This window comes from Uranotaenia lowii, chromosome 1 (genome assembly GCF_029784155.1).
Source record: "Uranotaenia lowii strain MFRU-FL chromosome 1, ASM2978415v1, whole genome shotgun sequence".
NCBI classification, from domain to species: Eukaryota; Metazoa; Arthropoda; class Insecta; order Diptera; family Culicidae; genus Uranotaenia; species Uranotaenia lowii.
The window spans coordinates 14,822,114-14,847,438 of NC_073691.1; the positions used below are offsets into that span (position 1 = coordinate 14,822,114).

Sequence of the window (25,325 nt, forward strand, 5' to 3'; positions counted from 1 at the left end):
CTAATAAAGAAAAATGAAATTAGGATACTCAATAGCCAATTTATTCACCTTTGATATGCAAACAAGTGATTGAGAGATATTTGAGTTTAAGTACAAGTAGGGCGAGTGCTCCTACTTTGACCCTAGAGCCTTCTTTAGTGCTAAAATACCGAAAATCGTAAATAACTCATTTCGTCAAGTAAATCCTACTTTTTTAACGTTTTTAAAAAAGTGCTTTCTCTTTAGTGGTGAAACAGACAGGTCAATAAGATAAGTGGGAAGCACTCCGAGAAATCAGAGAGATTAAGAATAAATCACATTATTTCACATGTCAAGCCAAATTTTATAGGAAAACTACCATTGCTGTGATGAATATGAACTATACTATCAATTTTTCCTAAAATAATTTTAAAAAACATTGGAAAATCCGGAAAATAGGTTAAAGGTCTAAAAATATGACACTTTCAGCCATGATGTTCCCTTTTTAGACCTGATATCATTTTTTCAATAGTATCAAATCAATCAAGGTTCAAATTTGTATAAGGGGATAATTAGAATTCTATATTGAGCATTTCCAACATTTTCTGTCAGTTTTAGGTGAATAGGCTTCAAGTAAACACAAAAAATCTTCTAACTATTATGCTGTTGAGAAATGTGCTAATGAGGAGAAGGTTTGAGATATTTATAAGAGACATTTGAGATTTGAGACCCTCTCTTTTCTAAAATATGTGAATTAGAAATTCATAAATCGTACTACATACCACAAATGATGCTTATTGTCTACCGAAAATTCGATTGGATTTTGTCGCTCTTGACGCTTGATTTTCGATGTAGATTGTATTTCATTGTTTGTCAAAATTCTACTGCTGGTCTCGAGTTTCTTGTCATTAATTTATATTTGAACGATTTGTATCGGGGTCAACGAATCGCGAAATGATTCCCGTAAACTGGTCCCATTAATCATTCGAATAAATAGAGCTGGAAATCACTCGTCGATGGTGCTAAAAAACGAGTGAATCTCGCCTGACCGCTAACGATATTCGCGCAAAGTCCATTACACAACTGATTGTGCACAAAAACCATCACCGGTACGTCACATTTCCAGTTTCCAGTTTCCGACGACTGGTCCCTCTACTTTGTACAGATGATGATGGTGGTGGCGGTGTAGTGTTTACCAATCGGTAATTAAAATGCATTCCCAGCTACAAATTTCAGCTGCAACAACACCCCCACAGACTTGTTTTGCTCATCTTCCTCTTATTTCTACCATCTCCTGCGGCAAGAAGCAAAATGGCTAAACGTGTTCTCTGGTGAAAAACCTGGCTAGCGCACCATTGAGTAACATCTCCCCGGAGATAAAAGTGAGCTAGTTTTGCACCTCGACGAGTATCATCAGATCGAGGCTCAGGAGCGCAATACATCAATGTTGTTAACATTCCCTCGGCGCGCGAAGCGAATGAAAATCGAACAACCAATCCAAAATCATCCCCCCTACTCTATTCGATTCCGGTTTCGCGAAGCACAATCGATGTAGGCAACAACTTCATCACCATCAAACACCCAAGCTCGTCATTTCCATTTCCGGTTCCGGCCTCCGGATTTCTGGCGTTGGTGGAGGGACAAACTCCACTCCAGTCAGTTCCAGTGTTTGGGAAAAGTTTTATTCATCCCCCCTTTCCCTTGGCCGTTTTCCCAAAAAAAGTTCTCGATCAGAATACCAAAAACCATCCGAACAAAGTTTGGAGCGTTTCAGACTAAATGATTGGATTCGTCCGAGAGCTAACGATTGCCGGGAATGGGATCAATCAACCCCTCCTTCCCCTACCTCGGAAAAGAAGAGTGCATCATCAATATTTGAAATTACAAACTGCGGCTGGCGGAGCTGCATTTATCGGTTTTGGGTGTTTTTTTTTTGTTTGCTTCCCCACTTTTCACAACCAAATAAATATGTAACATTCAAAACTCTGTTGAATGAAGCTTTTTGAAAAACACATACCCGGAAAAGCAAACATTCCCCATCGTTCGATTTTTTTTCTCGCTCTGATTGATTTGTTATGGTTTAGAATGTTTGCGAGGTGGAATTTCAAAACAACCCAACTGTTATTGTTTTTTAGTATTTTTCTCGAATGATTTCTGATAAATACGAGTAGATAAGTTCAAAATTGGAAAATCAACAACAATTTTAAAACCTTGTATCCACAATCTAAATAAAAAAACAAAAAATCACAACCCAACATCGATAAAACCCGACTCCAATCGAATTTTCGGCAGACAATGTTCTTCATTCTAGGCAGTACGAAAGCTGAATTTCTAATTTGTGCTCTTCCGGAGGGTGATCCCAAATGCCAGGACCCTTTTTAACAGCAGGAGGGAGCACTCCAAAACCGACTAAATTCCGGTGGAGATTTTCCTCCAAAACAACAACAAAAACTACAGGAGGAGGCGTATAAGCTTTTGATGCGCTTATAATTATTGAATAATAATATTGATAATATCATTAACGTTCATTGGGGGCTGCAGAAAACTTTGTGTGCACATATTTTACCAGTCGAAAGCGTTGTGTGGGCATTCAGGAGCTTTTGGCAGGCTTCGTTTAGAAACCGGAAGTTTAAAACCCCGCGGGAATGCATAATGAAAAGACCCCCGGATTACCGGGGACTTAAGGTGGATGTTTTCTTCTTAGGGTGATACAAAATTTTATAATTTTCAAAAATTTAAAATTGTCAAAATTTTTAAAATTATGAAATCAAAATTAAAATATTAAAATTATCAGCTTTGTTTGAAGTTAAAGAGACAAGACTCTAGAGTCAACATTGATTTTTCGTCTAAAATAACCAAAGCAGTCAGTCAACAATAGTGTCGAATTTTGTTATCCTTTCACTCAATTTTGACTTTTTTGGAAAAAAATCATTTTTAATCATATTGGTAATTTTTTAGCATTTTTGTCATTTTAGTAATATTTGTAATTTTTGATATTTTTGTCATTTTTGTCATTTTTGTCATTTTTTAATTTTTTTTTTTGTCATTTGTGTCATTTTTATAATTTTTGTCATTTTTATATTTTTTGTCATTCTTGCCATTTATGTCATTTTTATCATTTTTGTCATTTATGTCATTTTTGTCATTTTTGTCATTTTTGTCATTTTTGTCATTTTTTGTCATTTTTGTCATTTTTGTCATTTTTGTCATTTTTGTCATTTTTGTCATTTTTGTCATTTTTGTCATTTTTGTCATTTTTGTCATTTTTGTCATTTTTGTCATTTTTGTAATTTTTGTAATTTTTGTAATTTTTGTCATTTTTGTCATTTTTGTCATTTTTGTCATTTTTGTCATTTTTGTCATTTTTGTCATTTTTGTCATTTTTGTCATTTTTGTCATTTTTGTCATTTTTGTCATTTTTGTCATTTTTGTCATTTTTGTCATTTTTGTCATTTTTGTCATTTTTGTCATTTTTGTCATTTTTGTCATTTTTGTCATTTTTGTCATTTTTTTCATTTTTGTCATTTTTGTCATTTTTGTCATTTTTGTCATTTTTGCCATTTCTGTCATTTTTATTATTTTTGCCATTTTTGTCATTTTTGACATTTTTGTCATTTTTGCCATTTTTGTTCTTTTCATCCTTTTTGTTATTCTTGTAATTTTTTTTCATCTGCCATTTTTGTCATTTTTGTCATTTTTGTAATATTTGTAATTTTTGTAATTTTTGTCATTTTTGTCATTTTTGGCATTTTTGGCATTTTTGTCAGTTTTGTCATTCTTGTCATTCTTGTCATTTTTGTCATTTTTGTCATTTTTGTCATTTTTGTCATTTTTGTCATTTTTGACATTTTTGTCATTTTTGTCATTTTTGTCATTTTTGTCATTTTTGTCATTTTTGTCATTTTTGTCATTTTTGTCATTTTTGTCATTTTTGTCATTTTTGTCATTTTTGTCATTTTTGTCATTTTTGTCATTTTTGTCATTTTTGTCATTTTTGTCATTTTTGTCATTTTTGTCATTTTTGTCATTTTTGTCATTTTTGTCATTTTTGTCATTTTTGTCATTTTTGTCATTTTTGTCATTTTTGTCATTTTTGTCATTTTTGTCATTTTTGTCATTTTTGTCATTTTTGTCATTTTTGTCATTTTTGTCATTTTTGTCATTTTTGTCATTTTTGTCATTTTTGTCATTTTTGTCATTTTTGTCATTTTTGTCATTTTTGTCATTTTTGTCATTTTTGTCATTTTTGTCATTTTTGTCATTTTTGTCATTTTTGTCATTTTTGTCATTTTTGTCATTTTTGTCATTTTTGTCATTTTTGTCATTTTTGTCATTTTTGTCATTTTTGTCATTTTTGTCATTTTTGTCATTTTTGTCATTTTTGTCATTTTTGTCATTTTTGTCATTTTTGTCATTTTTGTCATTTTTGTCATTTTTGTCAATTTTGTCATTTTTGTCATTTTTGTCATTTTTGTCATTTTTGTCATTTTTGTCATTTTTTTCATTTTTGTCATTTTTGTCATTTTTGTCATTTTTGTCATTTTTGTCATTTTTGTCATTTTTGTCATTTTTGTCATTTTTGTCATTTTTGTCATTTTTGTCATTTTTGTCATTTTTGTCATTTTTGTCATTTTTGTCATTTTTGTCATTTTTGTCATTTTTGTCATTTTTGTCATTTTTGTCATTTTTGTCATTTTTGTCATTTTTGTCATTTTTGTCATTTTTGTCATTTTTGTCATTTTTGTCATTTTTGTCATTTTTGTCATTTTTGTCATTTTTGTCATTTTTGTCATTTTTGTCATTTTTGTCATTTTTGTCATTTTTGTCATTTTTGTCATTTTTGTCATTTTTGTCATTTTTGTCGTTTTTGTCATTTTTGTCATTTTTGTCATTTTTGTCATTTTTGTCATTTTTGTCATTTTTGTCATTTTTGTCATTTTTGTCATTTTTGTCATTTTTGTCATTTTTGTCATTTTTGTCATTTTTGTCATTTTTGTCATTTTTGTCATTTTTGTCATTTTTGTCATTTTTGTCATTTTTGTCATTTTTGTCATTTTTGGGATTTTTGTAATTTTTGTCATTTTTGTCAGTTTTGTCATTTTTGTAAATTTTGTCATTTTTGTCATTTTTGTCATTTTTGCCATTTTTGTCATTTTTTTCATTTTTGTCATTTTTGTCAGTTTTGTCATTTTTGTCATTTTTGGGATTTTTGTAATTTTTGTCATTTTTGTCATTTTTGTCAGTTTTGTCATTTTTGTCATTCTTATCATTCTTATCATTCTTGTCATTCTTGTCATTCTTGTCATTCTTGTCATTCTTGTCATTCTTGTCATTCTTGTCATTCTTGTCATTCTTGTCATTCTTGTCATTCTTGTCATTCTTGTCATTCTTGTCATTCTTGTCTTTCTTGTCATTCTTGTCATTCTTGTCATTCTTGTCATTCTTGTTATTCTTGTCATTTATGTCATGCTTGTTATTCGTAACATTCTCGTCATTCTTGTCATTCATGTCATTTTTGTCATTCTTGCCATTCTTGCCATTCTTGTCATTTTGTCATTCTCGTCATTCTTGTCATTTATGTCAATCTTGTCATTCTTGTCATTTTTGTCGTTCTTGTCATACTTGTCATACTTGTCATTCTTAGCATTCTTGTCATGCTTGCCATTCTTTCCATTCTTGTCATTCTTGTCATTCTTGTCATTTTTGTCATTTTCGTCATTCTTGTCATTTTTGTCATTCTTGTCATTCTTGTCATTCTTGTCATTATTGTCATTTTTGTCATTTTTGTCATTCTTGTCATTCTTGTCATTGTTGTCATTCTTATCTTTCTCGTCATTCGTGTCATTCATGTTATTTTTTTCCTTTTTTTCATTCTTGTCAGTCTCGTCATTCTAGTCATTCTTGTTATTCTTGTCATTCTTGTCATTCTTGTCATCATTGTCACGAATGTTATTTTTGTCATTCTTGTTATTCCCGTCATTCTTGTCATTCATATCACTTTTGTCATTCTTGTCATTCTTATCTTTCTCGTCATTCGTGTCATTCATGTTATTTTTTTTCTTTTTTTCATTCTTGTCAGTCTCGTCATTCTAGTCATTCTTGTTGTTCTTATTATTCTTGTCATTCTTGTCATCATTGTCACGAATGTTATTTTTGTCATTTTTGTCATTCTAATCATTTTTGTCATTCTTGTCATTCTCGTCATTCTTGTTATTCATATCACTTTTGTCATTTTTGTCATTCTTGTCAGTCTTGTCAGTCTTGTCATTTTTGTCATTCTTGTCATTCGTATTATTCTTATTATTCTTGTCATGCTTGTCATCATTGTCACGAATGTTATTTTTGTCATTCTTGTCATTTTTGTTATTCTAGTCATTTTTGTCACTCCTGTCATTCGTGTCATTCTTGTCATTTTTGTCATTCTTGCCTTTGGTTATTCATTTCTGTCATTTTTGTCTTTTTTTTTTAATTTTTTCATTCTTGTTATTTTTGTCATTTTTGTCAACTTTTCCATTTTTTGTCATTTTTGTCATGTCAAAATTTTATGAACGTGACATTTCGCTTATTTTTTTATCAATTTCAAATGATTCGAAATTTTGAACCATTTTGAGTTGAACAACTTCGTGGATCAACCACCCTAGTAAATTTTTGCTTCCTGCCCTGGTAGGAAACACCGGGAAAAACATCAAAATCCAGCCAGAAGCTTTTCCGCCGGCAAAGTTCTCACAATCCCTCATCCTCATTAACGCAAAGTTCGCACCAACAAACAGTGTGCCCGCCAAAAAGCAGCGCATCCCACCAAAAAAGCACAGGAAACCACAACCATTATCGACAACATCAACAGTTCCCCAGTGTGTGTGCTCTTACCTCACTTCCGGGTGCGCATCCAACATGGCCCGCATCAGGGTCGTCCCGGACCGGGGCACTCCTCCGATAAATATCAGTGGCATATTCCGGTGGTATCGAAAGCTATGGGCTTCTTCTCCCAGTAGAAAATCGTCCCGAATCATTGAAGCGCCCCCGGGAGCTCCATTGAGATCATCGCCGCCAGCTGAATCCCGAAGCAAACAGCGCGCCCCCAGCTCGGACCACTTCAGGAACATTAGCAACAGGATACAGCTGGCCCCGGCCATCCCCAGAAGCACCTTCCGGTTCCGCATCATCAACCGCATGGTTTGCTGGCTGGTGTTAGTTTTTGCTTTGGTTTTTGGCCAGCAACAATTGGCCACTCCACTCGATGTATTGATCACGCGTCCTATTGGGAATTGTTCTTGAAAGTGCTATCCCAAATATCCGGAGAAGGAATCACAAGCACTCTTTCGCTCTTTCGGGTCGGGGTATCGGCACTTAATCAGTGTCAGACTTTGTTGGATCTCTCCGGCTTCCTGCTCCTCCGGACTCCCCAGGTCTTCGAGATTGACGGCTGATTGATTGATTTCGAGTGTGCTGTGGCTTTTCCACAACCCTGGGACGAGTTCCTAGATTTACGAGGAGCTGGCTTATTCGTTCGAGTGTATCTATCGCCGAGAGGATTATTGATTTAAACGTGTCTCTTACTCGTTTCGTCGTCTCGGCTGACTGTTGGGTGGATATGTTTTGGTGCCGATATTTTCGGCGGCTCGGGTTCTTTTGATCTGATTAGCGCGTAGACTAGAGAGAGCAACTTCCCGCAACCGGCTGTGGTGATGCTGCCAAGGGGATGATGATGACACACTTCCGACTTAATTGGTTTTGCAAACGCTCTTGGTATCGATGGTTTTTTTTTGTTTGGTTGGGAAGATTCTTTCCAGTAGCAGCTACTTGTGAATTCTGTGGAGAAAACCCGAAAAAAAAAAGAAAAATACATTACACAACTTTTAGGGAGATTTATTACCGCTTCAATTAACATTGCCAGGCACGTTCGGCCTGCAATCAGAATTGAGAGGGACACGCACAGAAGAAGTGAATTTTATCTCCTCCTACAGTTCAGTTTTCTGTTCCAGCTTTACAAAAGTTTCGTTGTGGTTTTCTAGCAAATTGTTAGGAAACAAAGTTCTTTCCCCAAACCGAGACCGACAGAATATCGCTTCTAATGAACCATTCATATTCCTAAAACTGGCTTGTTGGTTGAAATTCATGGGAAATTGATACAAGTATAATTCATTGCTTCAGCTTTGAAAAAGAACTCAACATTAAATTGAATTCAGTTGTAACAGCTCAGCTTTAAAAAGACTTTTGCTTTAGAAAACATAAAATAAACCTTGTTTTCTGGTTGTTTGAGTGATTTTCAAAAGAAGCAAAATCGAACCTACACATAATCCGTGTGAGTCAAAAGAAAATGGAAATGTTCAGTAAAATGTGATTTTGGAAGTCTGTTATCTAAGAATCGTGCGTTTTAAATGTTAGCCTATCCAACTCTCATTCAAAGAGCGCTGCTCTCGCGGAAAGAATTTATAATAGCGCCAGCACTAAATTTTACTTCGGAAGTCCGGACTTCCGACTTCCGAAAGACTTCTGACAAAGAAAAGTGAAGTACTAGATTGTCGGAAGTGTGTGTTTTGTTGCCAGTTCACCAGCGACGTTTCTTAACTTTTTAATCAAATTCACAATAATATTGATACTATTTCCAAGAGTGCAACTCGTTTTTCTGAGTAAGTAGATTTCATAGTTTTATAGAGACATTTCAATAAAGTTTGGGATTCAAAAACTGCCTAATCAACGAAAGTCAGTATTTCTCATAGAATGAGAAAACAAATTCATAATGTCTACTTTTCGACTTGCGGAGGGAAACAAAAAACAAACCAAAAAAATGAAGCGATATAAGCATTCAAAGGAAAAAAGGGTATCACAAAAGACTATGAAATTCTAAGGCGAAAGGTTAAAATGCCAAAAAAGAAAATAAAAGATAGGAGAACAAAGATAAGTAAAGCGAACAAAATTGGACAAACAACAAATGAAAGGAATAATGAATGGAATCAATAAATAATGTAAAAAATAGTAAGCGTTTCAAAAGAGGATATAAAGGAAAAGGCGGGGTCCACAGTATTAATGAAAATGAACAAATATTACAAAAAACTAGAGAGGAATGAGGGAAAAAGAGAGAGAGACACTTTGAGTCCTGGTTCACCCCTAAATCAAGTTGATTGAGCTGAAATTTTGTACAGTTTAGTTCTTTGGGCCATCTACAAAATGTATATGGTCGGTTTTTTTAAAATTCGATCATTTCGATCATGAAATTTTTCCAATAATGCATTCCCAAGTAACACAGATTAGGCCAACTAGAATTTGAAAGTTTCATTATGGTTTTAATATGATATTGCACAGGGCCGTAGGAAGAACCGACTCATGGGGGGGGGTTTTGGTGACTTATTTTTATCTATGATTTATTGCCCAATACTGCACGAAAACAAAAAAAAAACAAATTAGGTGTGTGACTATATGATTATTTATTTTTAAGTACTCTGATATTAAAAATTTTTGTATTAAAAAAAAAAAAGTAGGAAATAATTATCATTAGATTTTCGGATCAAATTTGCTTGATGAAAAACCTGATCCTAACGGTGTGTTCGTAAATTGATTTTATCTATTGAAGTGTTTTTTCGTATCGATGCTGGCGTTCGTAAATTTAATAATGAAACCTCATTCTACTAAATTTAACACAACACTGACCCTTACTCAAATATATGAAATTAGCAAAATTTTGACTATTGGTTTCTGAAACATAAAATGTCGAATTTTGGGCGTCCTTAATATGTTAATAAGGTAAGAATGTTTTTTTAACAGCAAATATTTTTCATAAAGAAGAATCAATTCCATAATGAAAATCGTGTGGATGATTTTTAAAATGAAATTAGGGGTTTTCGGATAAAACAAATAACTTAAAATGAACCTTTTATTTGTGATTTTCAGCTGAACTGTGCTTAGAAAATAATTTTGATTGAAAATTTGAAATCTCGAAATTGAATTGACTAGCAATCTTAACACATTAAGTACCGCGAAGAAATCTATGACGAGAAACACCGAAATTCAGCATTCTATATCTCAAAAACCGTTGGATTAAATTTTACAAATTTAGCATTTTTAAGTTACGGTAAATCTTGTTTTCAGTTTTTTCAAAAAAAAAAATTGCAATTAAATTCAGTCCATTTGAGCTTTACTTCAAAGTGTAAAAAGCACACTTTTGCAAGTGAAAAAACGAGATATCTCGTATTTAGTCCGCCATGTGATAAATTCATGATCTATGGAATTCCTCAATAATTTATGTTGAATGTAAAATTTATTTACCAACTGGTTTTTTTCTGAATTTTTAACCTGCATTCCGAATCTTAATTCTGAACCTGAATTCAAAAATTGCAAAATTTGAATCTGTATCCGAATTTCCATACGATTTCTGAAATGTACAAAAAATTCGATTTTCCAAATCTAATTCCAGATCAGAATTTTATGAGCCTAGTTTTTGAGCTCTCATTCAAGAATCTATAATTTATATTCTGTAGTTTAGGTTTAATCTATATTTTTGTGAATCAGCATTAAAATATTAATTTGCAATGATCTGAATCTGATTTTTTAATATTGGATTGCCATTTTGAAGCTTTAAATGTTTGAATTTTATGTATGAATCAAGTTTAAGAACTTCGAATTTAAATATTTCTCTTTTTTCATATTCGGAAAACTATTATCAAAATAGTGAAAATGCATATAATCTCGAAAAGCGTGATTCAAATTTGATGTGAAATGCAAAACCAAATTTGAACCAGAATTTCAAAGCAGCTTTTATTTCTAACTTCTTATGATTATCAAACTGAAAATCCATAATTCTAAACTGGATACAGAATCCGAAATACGAAAATAGGAATACAATTTTGGTTATGGGAATTATGGAATCAGAACCTACGAAATGGGTTTAATTTAATTTAAAATTTAATATTCAGACCTGAATTTATATGAACAAGTAAGAAAATTTTGAAAAAGTGGGATGGATTTTTGAGGTCTCGGCATTAGTTTTTATTCGAGATTGATAATCTTGATTCACCTTACTCTATTATTATAATTTGGTTCTGAATTTAAAATTTGGTGTGAAGAGTAGAATACCTCGCATGCTTTTTTGGATCCTCATGGGGGGGGGTTTAACCCCCAAAACCCCCCCCGTTCCTACGGCCATGATATTGCATTATTATGGTATGCAGATAGTTTATTATGGTCATGAAAAATGCTTGGATTCTTGAAACAGTCATTTGTTTTCAGGTAGTTCTGAAAACGCTAATGAAGCTTTTACTAAATATACTGTTTAAGTTGTTTAGAAAGAGTTCTGAATGCTCTATCAAAACTCCATTAAAACATAAACTAAGAAGTTCGTTTCAATCTTTGTCCGCATATTTTATAAAACGCAGTGCTTGGTTTTAAAACCGTAATAAAATAAAGTGACAGTTCTCGATCAAGATATCAAAAACAAACACACTCAGACTAGATTGCACATACAGTAAATCCCCGATTTTGTCACCCCCATGATGAATTTCAGGGTGTCAAATTAGGGACTGTGACAAGATCGGGTAATTTTAAAAAACCACTCTTTCGTAATAATTCTGTTCCCATTAATCAGAAACATCATTACTGCGTCAATTCAAACAGTGTAGGGTATTTTTCGTGTGCTATTAGTTGAAAATTATTGTGTTAAGTCTCTTTTTCATCGAAATATCATAAAAATTTTGTTGGTATGTTTCTCAAAACTCACTGTTTGGATCGGTATTATCAAGACGAATACACATGGTTAAAATTCCAATGACCATATAAAAAAACAAGGTATTAAAATAAGTTTAAAAAATGTATTGTTCTAAACAACTTTCAATCAAAACTGACAACTGGAGGAGCATTCCTTCTGTTTATTTCGGATGAAGCTGTACGGATATTGTCGTGATTTTACGAATCTCAATTCAGAGACTCACCTAAACACGTCTGTCGCTCACAAGAATAGATCAATGACTGACTTTGTTTTGTTTGTTTGTCAAGTGCTGCCAAAATAGCAAATGTTCTCATAGAAATTTATTTTATTTTATTCATCCACAGTGTTGCCGAATACAACTATTATTTTATTTTATTCCTAATTAAATTTGATTTATTTTCTGTATATTCTTCATCTCATCCCTACATTCCTTCTCACCTCTATTCTTAATTAAAACTTTTCACACATCAACATTTGTTTATTTCTTTAGTGCAAAATTTTATTTACCAAATATCCTCAATTTTAATTCCATATTCCACATCTTTATTCTCCATCCTACAAATTTTATTTAATTTCTGCTTATCCTTCATCACATTTCTACATTCCTTCTCAACTCTATTCTCAATAGAATCTTTAATTTACCGACTTTTGTTTTTCTAAAATACAAAATTTTATTTCCCAAATATCCCTCATCTCAATTCTACATTCCATTCTCTGCAAAAGCTTTTCAAAACTTTTTTTATTTTTTGCATATTCTTCATTTCATCCGAAAATATTCTTCTCAAAAGCCTTCCCAATTTGTGCTTTTCTCTGTCGCTCTGCTTTTATTTACCAAAGCCGGAACAATGCGCAAAAAAAAACATTCTGCAAACTGCAAAGCAAACTGTGCTTTCCTTAATACTCTGTCTCTGTTTACAAGAGCCGGAATAATTCGATAGTATTCTAAGAAACAGCCTGCCCAACCAGAAGGCTTATTCAAAACAAACAATCAGCAGAAGCAGCCTTAAATATCTGTGCTTCTAACGGCAATTCCGTCTTATTTCCATCGGAAGGCCAAATCAAAACAATCAGCAGCAGCAGCCTTAAATATCTGCGCTTTTCAGGGGCAATTCCGTCTTATTTCCACCGGAAGGCCAAATCAAAACAATCAGCAGCAGCAGCCTTGAATATCTGCGCTTTTCAGGGGCAATTCCGTCTTATTTCCACCGGAAGGCCAAATCAAAACAATCAGCAGCAGCAGCCTTAAATATCTGCGTTTTTCAGGGGCAATTCCGTCTTATTTCCACCGGAAGGCCAAATCAAAACAATCAGCAGCAGCAGCCTTAAATATCTGCGCTATTTTTGCTTATTCTACCAACCACGCCATTGTCGTGATTTTACGAATCTCAATTCAGAGACTCACCTAAACACGTCTGTCGCTCACAAGAATAGATCAATGACTGACTTTGTTTTGTTTGTTTGTCAAGTGCTGCCAAAATAGCAAATGTTCTCATAGAAATTTATTTTATTTTATTCATCCACAGTGTTGCCGAATACAACTATTATTTTATTTTATTCCTAATTAAATTTGATTTATTTTCTGTATATTCTTCATCTCATCCCTACAGATATTAGACAGCATAGTTGATTGGACTGTCGATTTAAAGTTTTTCAAACTTCGATTGGTGATTTTTTCGAAGATTTTTGTGTTGTGTGTTGTGTTTAACCTTAAAATGAATAAGATGAACTAAAATTGCATCGATTAAGAGAGCGAGAGCAAACGGAAAAAAGAACTTGAATATCCTAAATATTTCAAATAAGGAAATAAATAATCGTTCATTAGTATCTTGAATGTGGAACCGTATACTCAATCTTTTATTAAAACTTTTATCATTCGACCTCCACCAGCTACTATACATCATTTTATACCATTTACATACCCACTTTAGCGTTCGAAAGAAAAATACAAATTTTCGGAAAATATATGGAAATTGGAATAACACAGCCACTTGAAAGCGTGTTTTCTCGAAATAAGCTATTTCGCAATAATAGCCCTTTGGCTCCAAGGGTCCAACAACAAGCTTGTTGATCATATCGATGATTTGTTGTGTCTTTATATTTTTTATTTTGATTGTATTTACCAACTATATGACTGATCAAATGTGAATAAAAACACTTGTTTAAAAAAGGACATCTTTTCTTTGTGTCATTCATAAATCGTTATCGATGTTATCATGCTGTATAACAATGTTGTCAATTGACGCGATATCAATTAATAATTATCCCGAAAGGAGAAGGTTGTAATCTGAGTATTTTTACATTAAATAAAAAATAGCGACAAAGCGGGTCTAAAAAGGTGACAAAATCGGGGGCAGACATAATCAGTGCGTGACAAAATTTGGGATTCATTGTATTTGGATTGGAACTCCCATTTTTACACATTTTTAATAAGTCGTGGGCGTTTTTTTAGTTTAATAAAAAAAATATATAAAATCTTTGGAAAAATGACGAAGGCTTTTAATGACTGACAATCTGAAGCATCCCCAATATGGGTATTGCGTGAGCTAAACGAGTAGAAATTGAATTTCGTTGTAGGACGCCTTCTTGACATCCAATATGGTGTCATCTGCTCAACTTGAAAATTGCTGAAATTGCTGAAAATTGTAAGAAACCCCCGGAGTATAGGTATTAGTAGAAAGGGCTCAACGAGTACCAGTCGAATTTGGTTATTTGACACAATCTTGGATTCATTTCTTTTCAAAACTTTATATTACTGATAATAGCTTTGAAACCCCCATAATAACATAGGGATTCCGTCCGTCCCGCCGTCCCGCTTTTTTTTTTCTCAAAATGTCCCGCTTTTTTCTGAGAAAACTTGTGTGGTAAACTCAACCGTCTCCGATTCTACCACTTAAAAATAGTTGGTCCGTGCTTGATGAAAACGCTTCGTATAAAATCTCTCCTTGATCATTTTCAACTCCTGTCATTTTTTTTCTAATCTTTTTTTATCCATCTATGATTTTGAAAACTAGGAACGTTCTTACTTGAAGAACATGATATTCACCGATAACATAAATTATCAACACTTTAATGAAGTTTCACTGACTAACATTGGACAAACCTAAATTTACCCAAATTAAAATTAATTGGTTCATCACAGAAAATCATTCAAATATAATGTAACTATAATAACACAATATGAGTTTTTGTTCAATTTTCGAAATGAATAAATTTGAGATTAAACCCGGTTTTATTCTACGAACAACCGGGCTGGACCGAACTTTTTCTAAGTTTTGTGTCACATATCCGGGTAAAAACAGGCAATCTGGCAAGCTTATCTTAGAGTCACTATAACAATCTGGTTCAATCATGATTTCTTTGAGCACGTTCTAGCGATGTTAATATTTATCGATTGAAGAAATTATTCTTTAAGTTGCTTCCAAATGATGATGGCTCCTAATGTTTCTCCACAATCCTAACAGAATCCCTTGAATGTAAAGCTTGGGAAAAAATAAAATTCCGGATAAAATGGAACAGGAATACCGAGCGAAAATAAATCATTTTCAATCGAACAATGGACGATATCCTGCTTTATTCGGCGATGTCCGCTTTTTTTTTTTTAAAGTATCTGGTAAGCCTACCGTAACATGGTTATTGAGTGAAAGGGCTAAAAAAGAAGAAGTTCAAATTTGCGACTTCCGCTAAAGTTTAAAATGCTGTAAATCTCTGACAATCGAATGAAAGCTCCACAACATGGGTATTGGGTGAAGAAGTCGAATTTGGTATTCTGACGCTATCTTGAAATCCAAGATGGCGGCTTTCGATGTACTTCAAAATGCTGTAAATCCCTGAAAATCGTATGAAACTTCACAATCTGAGTATTGGGTGAAAGGGCCAAACGAGTAGAAGTCGAATTTGGTATTTTGACGCTATATTGAAATCAAAGATGGCGGCTTCCGCGTAAAAATGCTTTAATCACTGAAAATTACATAAATTTTTTATGGGATTTTAGACCGTTTTCAGCATTTTAAAGATCAGCGAAAGTCATCATCTTGGGTGACGTCAGATAGCGTCATCCAATATTATGGGGGTTTCGTGGGATTTTTAGCATTTCAGAGTCAATTGGGAGCCGCCATCTTGAATTTCAAGACGGCGTCTGATAGAGAAATCCGACTTAAACTAATTAAGCCATTTTACCCAATAACCATATTCTGGGGGTTTCATGTGATTTTTAGTGATTAAAATCATTCTAATGTTCGGTGGAAGCCGCCATCTTGGATTTCAAAATGGCGTCCGATAATGAAATTCGAGTTTTTCTAGTTTAGCCCTTTCATCAAATACCCATATTGTGGGGATTTCATTTGATTTCCAGTGATTAACAGCATTTCAAAGTTCAGCAGAAGCCGCCATCTTGAATTTTAATATGGCGTCGGAAAGGAAAAATTCTAAACGAAATTCGACTTCAACTCATGGTTTATTCCACGAGTCATTCACAATCAATCCCTTTTCATTCAAAAAGTCTGTCCTCATTTACTGTACTAATGATTAACAACTCAGAAATGAGGAACTCATCCTAAGCGTGTAATTGGTTGGCTTGCGATAGAAACATCAAATTTGAGCTATTGATATGGCTCTCATAAATCCGTTATAGAACTATTTAGCCATTTATCTGCACATAAAAAAGCTATTAAACATTGAATTGCCTAACACCATGTTGGTTGCAAAATCGAAGGGCACAAAATTACGCCAAGTTGATGGATTCACAATTTCAAAGGTATTTGAAAGTATTTTTCAGGTCTATTGTCAATCAATGCTTGAGATGTCATCATGTCATGTTTTGCAAATATATTTATTAAAAAATGTTTTTCGGGAAATATTTTTAATTTTTTTCGCATTAAAATAAACATTTCATAAAAATTTCCTTATTCTCAAGATTTGACGAGGCGCCTTTATTATAAGAAACTATTTCAAACACATTTTACTTAAAATCTTGACTGGCAGTAGAAAAAATGCTCATAATATGGAAAAAAAAATCTTTTTTGTTATTAATTATACCGGATCATATTTCAATAATGAAATCATCGTTCATCAACCACCATGGTTGCTGTAAAATCTTAAAAAAAGCTTGGAGAGGTCACGGGATCCAAAAAAAAAAACAAAAATTGCTAACATGTTTTATGAAAGCTTTGGTGATCAAAATTTACAACCTAATGATTTTATTGAAGTTTTCAAAAATTAGTCATGATAGCGTTTCCATATCCATATCCAATACCCAAATAGCCAGTATTTACCTTTATTAGAGTTCTGGTGATGTAAGGAATGAACTTTAGCTTTTTATGAAGATTTATGCTATAGTTGTGCTGACCATAATAAAGCTAAAATTGTGACTTGGATTGCCACCCTAGTAAACATAGTTGAGAAAAAGCAAAATTAAAGATTTCGTAAATTATTCAGGGCCCCAGAAGAATTTTTTTTAATTTGGATTCACCCAAGCCGAAAAACTTTCAAAAGTGTCATATTGACACTTTAGATCGGTTGAGGGTTAAGCTGAAAAATGTGAAAAAAAACCTCGAGGACCATACATATATGGGCAGTATGGCGTACGCAGTAAGTAGAGGGTTAAAATAAAATGGCTTCAATTCATCTAGTCAGGGATTCTATTACCTAAAGAAAAAAATTCAAATAAATAATCGAATATTGATTTAGATTTTTGTGTAAATTTATTTCTAACATTTCAGATTCAAATTTCTATAATAATATAATACCTTCTGTGTTTCACGTTTGGGACATATTGGATCTTATTTCAAAGATGTGTTATCATCAATTCTGATTTTTATGATCCGATTGAAAAAAATAATCCTTGATGGCATAGTCAGTGGCGTCTAACTAAGGCAAACAATCGAATGGTATTCTCTTGATGTTCTTGCCCTGGGTAAATTAACCGAAAAGCATTTTAAACCATGTGCAAACCACTCGGTTTCAGTATTCAGTCTCAAGAGCTTCTATCTCCTTCTTAAGAGTAAAAACAAATATCACATCTCGATTGAATTTTTTCTTCCGAAAAGTAAGAACTCTCGATTGCTCGAGACGTGGCCCCGCAAAATTCTAAGCCATCGATAAATATCCCATAAAATAGCAGCAGCAATCCACTTTGTCACAGTTGAGCTGCCGGTTAAATAACGATTCTCCGTAAAAATTTATCCAATTTAGTGACAGTTTCTTCGGATCGCATAGTTTGGTCCTCGAAGGTTTGAGAAAGGAAAGGAAAGGAAAGGAAAGGAAAGGGGATATGTGAATGTTCCGCTTTTTAGCAAATGAAACTCCCATATGTCGAAAAATTCCTCGTTTCGTTTAACTTTTCAGACGCAGGAGCTCCCAAAATCCCACTACTCTGCCACTATGTTAAGCTATAGTTGGCCAGAAGTTTTAGTGTGAACTAACACATTCCTTTTGGCAGTAATTCCGTCCCAGGGCACACATACATTCCACTTTCGCACATACACATGCACACAAACACACACACACAAACTCAAAGCTACAAATAAGACATTTCTTAGCTGTCTACTTTTCGATGACAAAACCAACCGAAACGAAACCAACTGGCTTCGAAACTATTCCGACAAAATGATAAGAAGTTCAACGAGGAAAAAAGTAAATACAAAAGATGAAAACTTTCAAAAAACTATATCTATTTTCATCCTTTCCCTCTAGTTAGTGAGTGGGGTTAGAGTTTTTGGTTTTCAATGTAACTGGATTGCAAAAGTTTAAGCGTAACAACTGTTGAGTTTGAGCGAGTGCGGAAACTTTATCTTTCATTGGATGTACATCTTTTTGGCAGGAGCTGGATAAGCGGGATGGTAGGAAAATGCACCTGTGGATGATACAAATCAGAATGTAAAGTTTTTCGCTAAACATTGCCAAACATTTTCACGAGCAAAGTTTGTTCTGTGTTACTATTTTGGGGATTCTAAGCTATGGCGAAATAGTTTCGGTTTGTGATTCCTTGCATTTTAAGTGCAGTTCTGTATTTTTTTATTCTCACACTTTCTGGCTCTCTCATTGCCTCACCCTATTTTTTCCCATTTGTATATTACCCACTTTTTTTTTTCATTCTCAAATCATCTCGCCAGCTCTACTTTTCTTACTGTCAAATTCTGTCATTCTATAGGAAATTTATTCTCTCACTTCACTTTTACCTCTCTCTTGTGCTCTTCTGTCGCTCATCTTTATCAATACGTTTTTTACATTTTTTCTAGCTTCTTTTTAACTTTAGTCATTTTAAATTGTGTCCCAATATATCTCACTAAATCTTCCTCGTTCACTTCAACTACTCTCATTTTTATACGTAGGGCGTCTGTAGAAATTTATTTTACTATTTCTTTGTAAATTGCGTTCCAGGCACACTGGACCTAGATATGAACCCTAGGGAACACTCGCTCAGATTGGCTTAGATTATTAAATTTCCTCTCTTATTACCTACACCTATAGAAGAGGTTGCGAAAATCCAATGCCTATTTGGCAAATCTCTGTGCCGAAAATGCGCTGAAAAATGAACTGTACCAAAGATGATATGATTGGAAGAGCACTACTGGCATACAAACTCGAGCTCTCAAGCAAAATGATGCATGATCACTACATTCAAGCAAAACAAGAAAAACATTTTCTAGCATTTTTATCCTATAGCATAATCAATCCCAAAAAAACTATATAGAGAGAATCGAACTCACTGCAATATCTCATCTAGGCTTGCCAGTGTGATGTCTTACCCAGTGCACCATCTGAGTCGGGAAAGGGATGAGAATGGCAGGGGAATGGGAAACTATGAACTGTTTGGCTGGTGGTTTTTGTCCGTCGGTTGGAAACAAAGAATGTTTTTTTTTTCTGATGTCGGTTTACATACACACACAGTGCTCGGTACATCATTCGAAAATATATTTCCTGGATGATTGTTTTCATCCTGCCTTGTATTGGGATTGGAATATGGGATATGTTTTATTTATTTTCTTTAGGCATATGCAATGCGGTTGTGCTGGAAGAACAATGCCAGTTATGAAGAAGCTTGTTAATGCCGGTCCGGCATAGAATCTTATACCGATGATTACACCTCCATGGAAGCTCATTATTGGAGTAGATTTTGATTTGTGGGTGTAACCCACTAGGTTCTTATTTTTATAATTCATAGCCGGGTAAACTTAGAAGAGATTAGTATTCCCAAGTTACCAAAAGTTACATAAATCGGGATCAAGTTTAAACCATTTTTATTTCGTGTGCTAATCTGTGATTTCTATAGCGTGGTTTCATACATTTTTGCCAAGTCTCTTTTCAATATTTTATTAAATTTTTGATTTTTTTAATCGAATCTTTAAATAATTTTGTTTAAATCTGTTCTAATGTGCCACGTTTGCTCGGAATAAAATTCCAGTTTCCCAGAATAAAATCTGATATTTGTATTGTTTTAAAACTGAGTCTTCTTTAAGAAAAACAAATAACTTTTTTATTTTTGGATTTTTGAAAGCTGTCCAAACGATTTCTAGATCATTTTTTTTATTACAAATGTTTTTTGTAGCGTTTAGTTTGTTTTGGATGATAGGGATAGTTTTTAATGTTTTGTATTTTTAAGCCCCTTGATATAGATGCATTTTTGAATATTCAAAGCCATTTACCAATTTTAGTAGAATTTTGATCGATTCTCAACAGATCCAGTCAACTTATCTGCTTTGCCGGCGACATTGATATAGTCAGCAGATCATCTGCGGCGGCAGAGCAGATCTACCGCAAACTGAAACGCCAAGCGGGACGGATTGGGTTAATGATTTATACGTTCCAAGACAAAGCATATCAAATCTTATGATTCTGCCTTGGTACTTTTCGTACCAGAAAATTATCAAATTTTCGAGGTGATGGAGAATTTAAGAGAAACATGAGGTTCATGACTTTCTCGAAAAAGACACAAAGAACTACTTGTACGTGAAAGTTTGGAAGACCTAAAATTATGAGAAATTAAATCTTGAGATTCATATTTAAGTTATTCAAAAATTAAAGTATTAGGTAACAAGCTAAAATGCTCAATAGTAAAAAGAAAACAATAAAAATATGTATCTATTCATTACATTAATCATACACGGTCGGCCATGTTGAACCATTAATGTTTGAAAAATAACCATAATGGCAGTTTTGTGGGTTAAGTCGTTTTATGAGTTTTCACTGAAAACTCATAAAATGAGATTTGAAGAAGAACTTGCATTATGGTTATTTTTCAAACATGCTCTCGCAGGCGAACTGGTTGAAAAATAACCGTTTTCAAAAGAAAGGAGCCAGTTCAATATTTAAGAAATAAAACGAAAACTCATTTAATTTTAATTTTAGCGCCAATTCTGCTGTTTATCAATTTCACCTATTTATTAGTTTAATAAAGTATGCGAAACATGAAATTTATTATACACAATTGATTCCGGAAATACTTGATGAGATGCAATAACATAAAGCTTGTCAGAATGGTTTCCTTTGCACCGCGCCTTTTCCGGAACAGCTCTCTCCAATAATACTAGCCTGTTCATGGAACAGATCCAGGCCTAATAAAAGCTGGTTTTGCTTTTTTATATCAAGACGAGTTATCTATCTGGAATTAAGAACGGAATTTCAATAAGACATCAAGAATCATAAACTGACGAATTACCAACAACCTACACCGGGAACCTCATCTCTTAGCAAATGACCGTGGTAAGATCCATACTGGGAAAGGATCCGACTGTCGATTTTTATGGTGGCCCTCTCTACTGCCATCAGTATGTCGACCGGAACCCTGTAGTCAGATCCCTCCTCAATTTTGCTTCTGCTGGTTCCAGACGTTTTTCGATGAGCCTTGCGGAGCAGCATTTTTCGGAGATTATTATTTTCTGTTGCCACCGTTGCCACACAATGCGATCTGAAAAGGAATATTTGACCGTGAAACGGATATGAGGTTATGTTACCCGCATTCAATTTTTTCCATACCTGTTTTCATATTATTTCCGCTTGATCTGATGGCCTCTCGGATCTACTCCTGAATTAATGTAATGCAAAATTGTTCGGAATCAGCAGGAGAATCAGATTCAGAGAGAAGCAAATAATCAAACGCGAATACTTTATGCACTGTCAAAGGTGCAAACACTTTCGAAAAGTTTGAAAACAACAGCAGAGAAACTCTTCCCGATTGAATTTAACCGTTTTTCTGCGATTTCGAGTGGAACTTCAGGAATGGTTAAAATTCAACGATTGAGTATGGTTGAAAAATAACAAATTTAGAAGTTCTTCAAGAAATACCAAAAAACGGTTGAAAAAAAGTCAAAAATGGTTAGAAAAAAATGAGCGTGTATCCTGCCTCATTCAACGAAAATTATCGCTCAGTCTTTGACAAAAATTTTCCTTTTTTCAAAAGAAACATGTGATTCAAAAAATTGAGTGCTATACAATGAAACGAATGAACAAACCTTATTGTAAACAAGTTGAAAAAATTTAAAAAAATAATAAATAGTGATGAGGAGGTTTTGCGCCCACTGGAGAAGGAGCACTGAAAAAGTTCCACTCCCGCGGGCTTTTCCCTGCTCACAAATTAAAAAAAAATTGCTTTGTGTTTATAATATGCATTTTTTGGACGATAACTAGAAATCCACAATGTTGTACCATATGACGGATTTCGCGTCAACTCGACACAGTATCTGGCATGACCCTCTCAGAATAGAATGAAACTTTGTGTGTATATACATATGTATGGCACTTGGCATACTTAGTTTCCCAAAAAAGATCCAGGCTAACATTTGAAAATTTTTGCTCTAAAATAACAATTCCTACACAAATTAGGTCTACGGCAGAGCTTTAGAAAAAATATTGAATTTTATAATTCTACACTAGGAAAAATGCATTTTAAAAACTAAAACTCAATTACGCACACGCAAAATAATTTTCACTTAAAAAGTAAGTGACATCTGTAGTAAATTCTCGCCATACGTAATTTCATTTGAATTTTAAGTGATGGGTCAAGTGAATTCACTTAAGTGACCGGTTAAGTGAATTACACTATGACGTTCGAGTGAAATTTATCTGAGTTTCTAAGTTAGTTTCTAGTTAATTATCTCTCGCGTTTTTAAATAAAAGAACATTTATAGAACAGCACTACGATTTCAAATACTTACATTACGCTTTCGCCATAAATTTATGGCGAAAGGAAAATTCCATCGTAATCCCAAGGCAGATGGGTTACTACGGATAGTGCGACTTCTAAATCTTCCCTGCTGCAAACCAGAAAATCTGTCCCGTTCAACCTACAAGCTGAAACATGATAACACCTTTAAATAACTTTTTCTTACATCACGTTTAACATAAACTACCGCCAAAATCGCCTATTAAAGAATTGGGAAAATCCAAATCCAGCATAAGCTTTAAACGCTGCTCTTTAAAATTTGCCATTTTTAACTCTGAAAATAAACACAATTACAACCTGACATTCCCTTGAAATTCAAGTGATGGGGAAGTGAATATTTTTTCTCACTTCAAATTCAAGTGACGACTGAAGTGAATGTGGATGAATTCACTTGAAATTTAAGTGACTGCCAAGTGAAATGTATATGTCGCACTTGAATGGAAGAAAATCACTGGATTCTTATTTTTAAGTGAAAAATCATGTGTATTTTAAGAGTGAATTTGGGTTCAGTGTTGTACAATTTCATCATCCTAGGATTGAAAATATTATCATTGACGGATTTCGCGCCAAATCGATACAAAGTTGGCATGACCCTCTCAGAACTCAATGAAACTTTGTGGGCATAAAAATCTTACCTAGTAAAACAACTTGACATACTTAGTTTTCCCAAAAATTATCTAGACTAACATTTGAGAAGGGCCAAACTTTTCAAGCAACATTTTTAGCTCGAAAATTACGATTCCTAAACCAATTTTGTTCAAGAGAGAGTTTTGGAAAAATTACTGATTTTTTAGAAAAAAATAATTGATTTTTTTTAAATCCTACACTGAGAAATATGCATTTCAAAAACTAAAACTCGATTTCCCAAAAAATGACATTTCAGAATTTGATGATTTTTTTCCTAAGCCGGGTAAAAATAAGGCCTACAAATCGTCTATGCATTACAATTTGTGCATATTTAAGGGAATAAAGTTATTCTAACAAAAATTTTTTGTTTATTTTTTTGAAAATCATGTAATTTATTTTTTCAGTGTAGATTTCCAACCTTGAATTCAAAAACTGTTTCGTTGTATTGATTGTACTGATTTAGAAGATATAAGAGCTTTGATTGTTATAATTGATGGTGAAAGTAAGTGGTAATCCTACACTGAAAAAAGCAAACTAAAAACTTAAAGTCGATTTAAAAAAAATTGCCATCTAAGAATTCGATGATTTTTTTTTGTATTGGTCTACAGGTCTAGTGGTTTTTTCGACATTCTGAGCTTAATTTGGGATCATAACTTTAAAATGCGATTTCTGGCCTTTAGAAGGGTTTTTTTCGACATTCTGAGCATAATTTGGGATCACAACTTTAAAATGCGATTTCTTGCCTTTAGAAGCGTTTTTCGGCCATTCTGAGCATAATTTGGGATCACAACTTTAAAATGCGATTTCTGGCCTTCAGAAGCGTTTTTTCGACATTCTGAGCTTAATTTGGGATCACAGCTTTAAAATGCGATTTCTGGCCTTTAGAAGCGTTTTTCGGGCATTCTGAGCTTAATTTGGGATCACAACTTTAAAATGCGAATTTACTTATTATTTCTGTATTTGGATGCATTTTAAAGTGGTGTAACATTTTCTTCGCGAGAATTTTTTGCAGATATTTTAGGATTTTTTTGTATGTTCTTCGTGATTATTTTAATTTATTGTATTTATATGTTTAACATTTAAAGGGAAATTTAGCGAAGTTTTGTTATACGTTTTTTTGTAAAGCTCTATCTTCAAAACGATAATTCGTAGTTTTGTTTTGTGGATAAATGTTTCAAAAATATTCATGTGTTTCCGAGGTAGTTAGATTTTAATTAGTGTTGTTTTATAACAACAAAGCTCTCTAATGGGTGAAGCTTTGACGATTTTTATGGTATACAGCACAACAAAAAGAACATTTCATCGAGCGCCCATCTGTGTCCTACTAATTGACCCCTCCCTGTCAGATTACAAAGTTTCTTGCACACTTCCTCAAACTTCGCCATACGCATTTTGACGGTCGCCATTGAAAAGACTATTGATGGTCCAATAACAGAAGGATGAACTGAATTGGAATTTCTCGGACAAACTCGTTAGGCCATGTAATGATTGAAATTGGACCTGGATGTCGAAAAATAGAATTTGGTTATCAAATAACAAAAATAAAACCCTCTTTCACCAGTTGACCTAAATAGAAGCTGGTAAAACCCTTTCGCCAAAGCTCGAAACTAAAAAGTACAACAGTCATCAAGTATTCAGCTAACGCTTAAAGTGACTCCGGTGCTCCGGGTGGGTGCTTAACCATTTTTCCAGTTAATATTGCTTACAAACACGCCACCGCATTTTTCCCTTAGAACGCTTTCACGCTTCTCGGACCATCATCATCATTGAGTCGGAGCCCGGGGGCCAAATGGCTAAAGTTTATGTACAGTTAGCAGCAATATGCAAACACCAGTCAGTTAGTCTGCAGCCAGCACACAATCGGAAGAAAATAATAAAACGGAA

General features: G+C 33.7%; 1 protein-coding gene across 3 annotated transcripts in view; it reads right to left on the reverse strand.

Annotated features, from left to right (window-relative positions):
- Positions 1 to 25,325, reverse strand: part of LOC129740020 (protein-tyrosine sulfotransferase) — a 128,346-nt gene that overhangs the window by 38,891 nt on the left and 64,130 nt on the right. For all 3 annotated transcript variants that reach the window (XM_055731601.1, XM_055731602.1, XM_055731600.1), the window contains exon 3: positions 6,826 to 7,767. In XM_055731601.1, coding sequence (XP_055587576.1) covers positions 6,826 to 7,130 — 305 coding nt within the window. In that variant the 5' untranslated portion in view covers positions 7,131 to 7,767. The remainder of the gene's footprint in view (positions 1 to 6,825; positions 7,768 to 25,325) is intronic.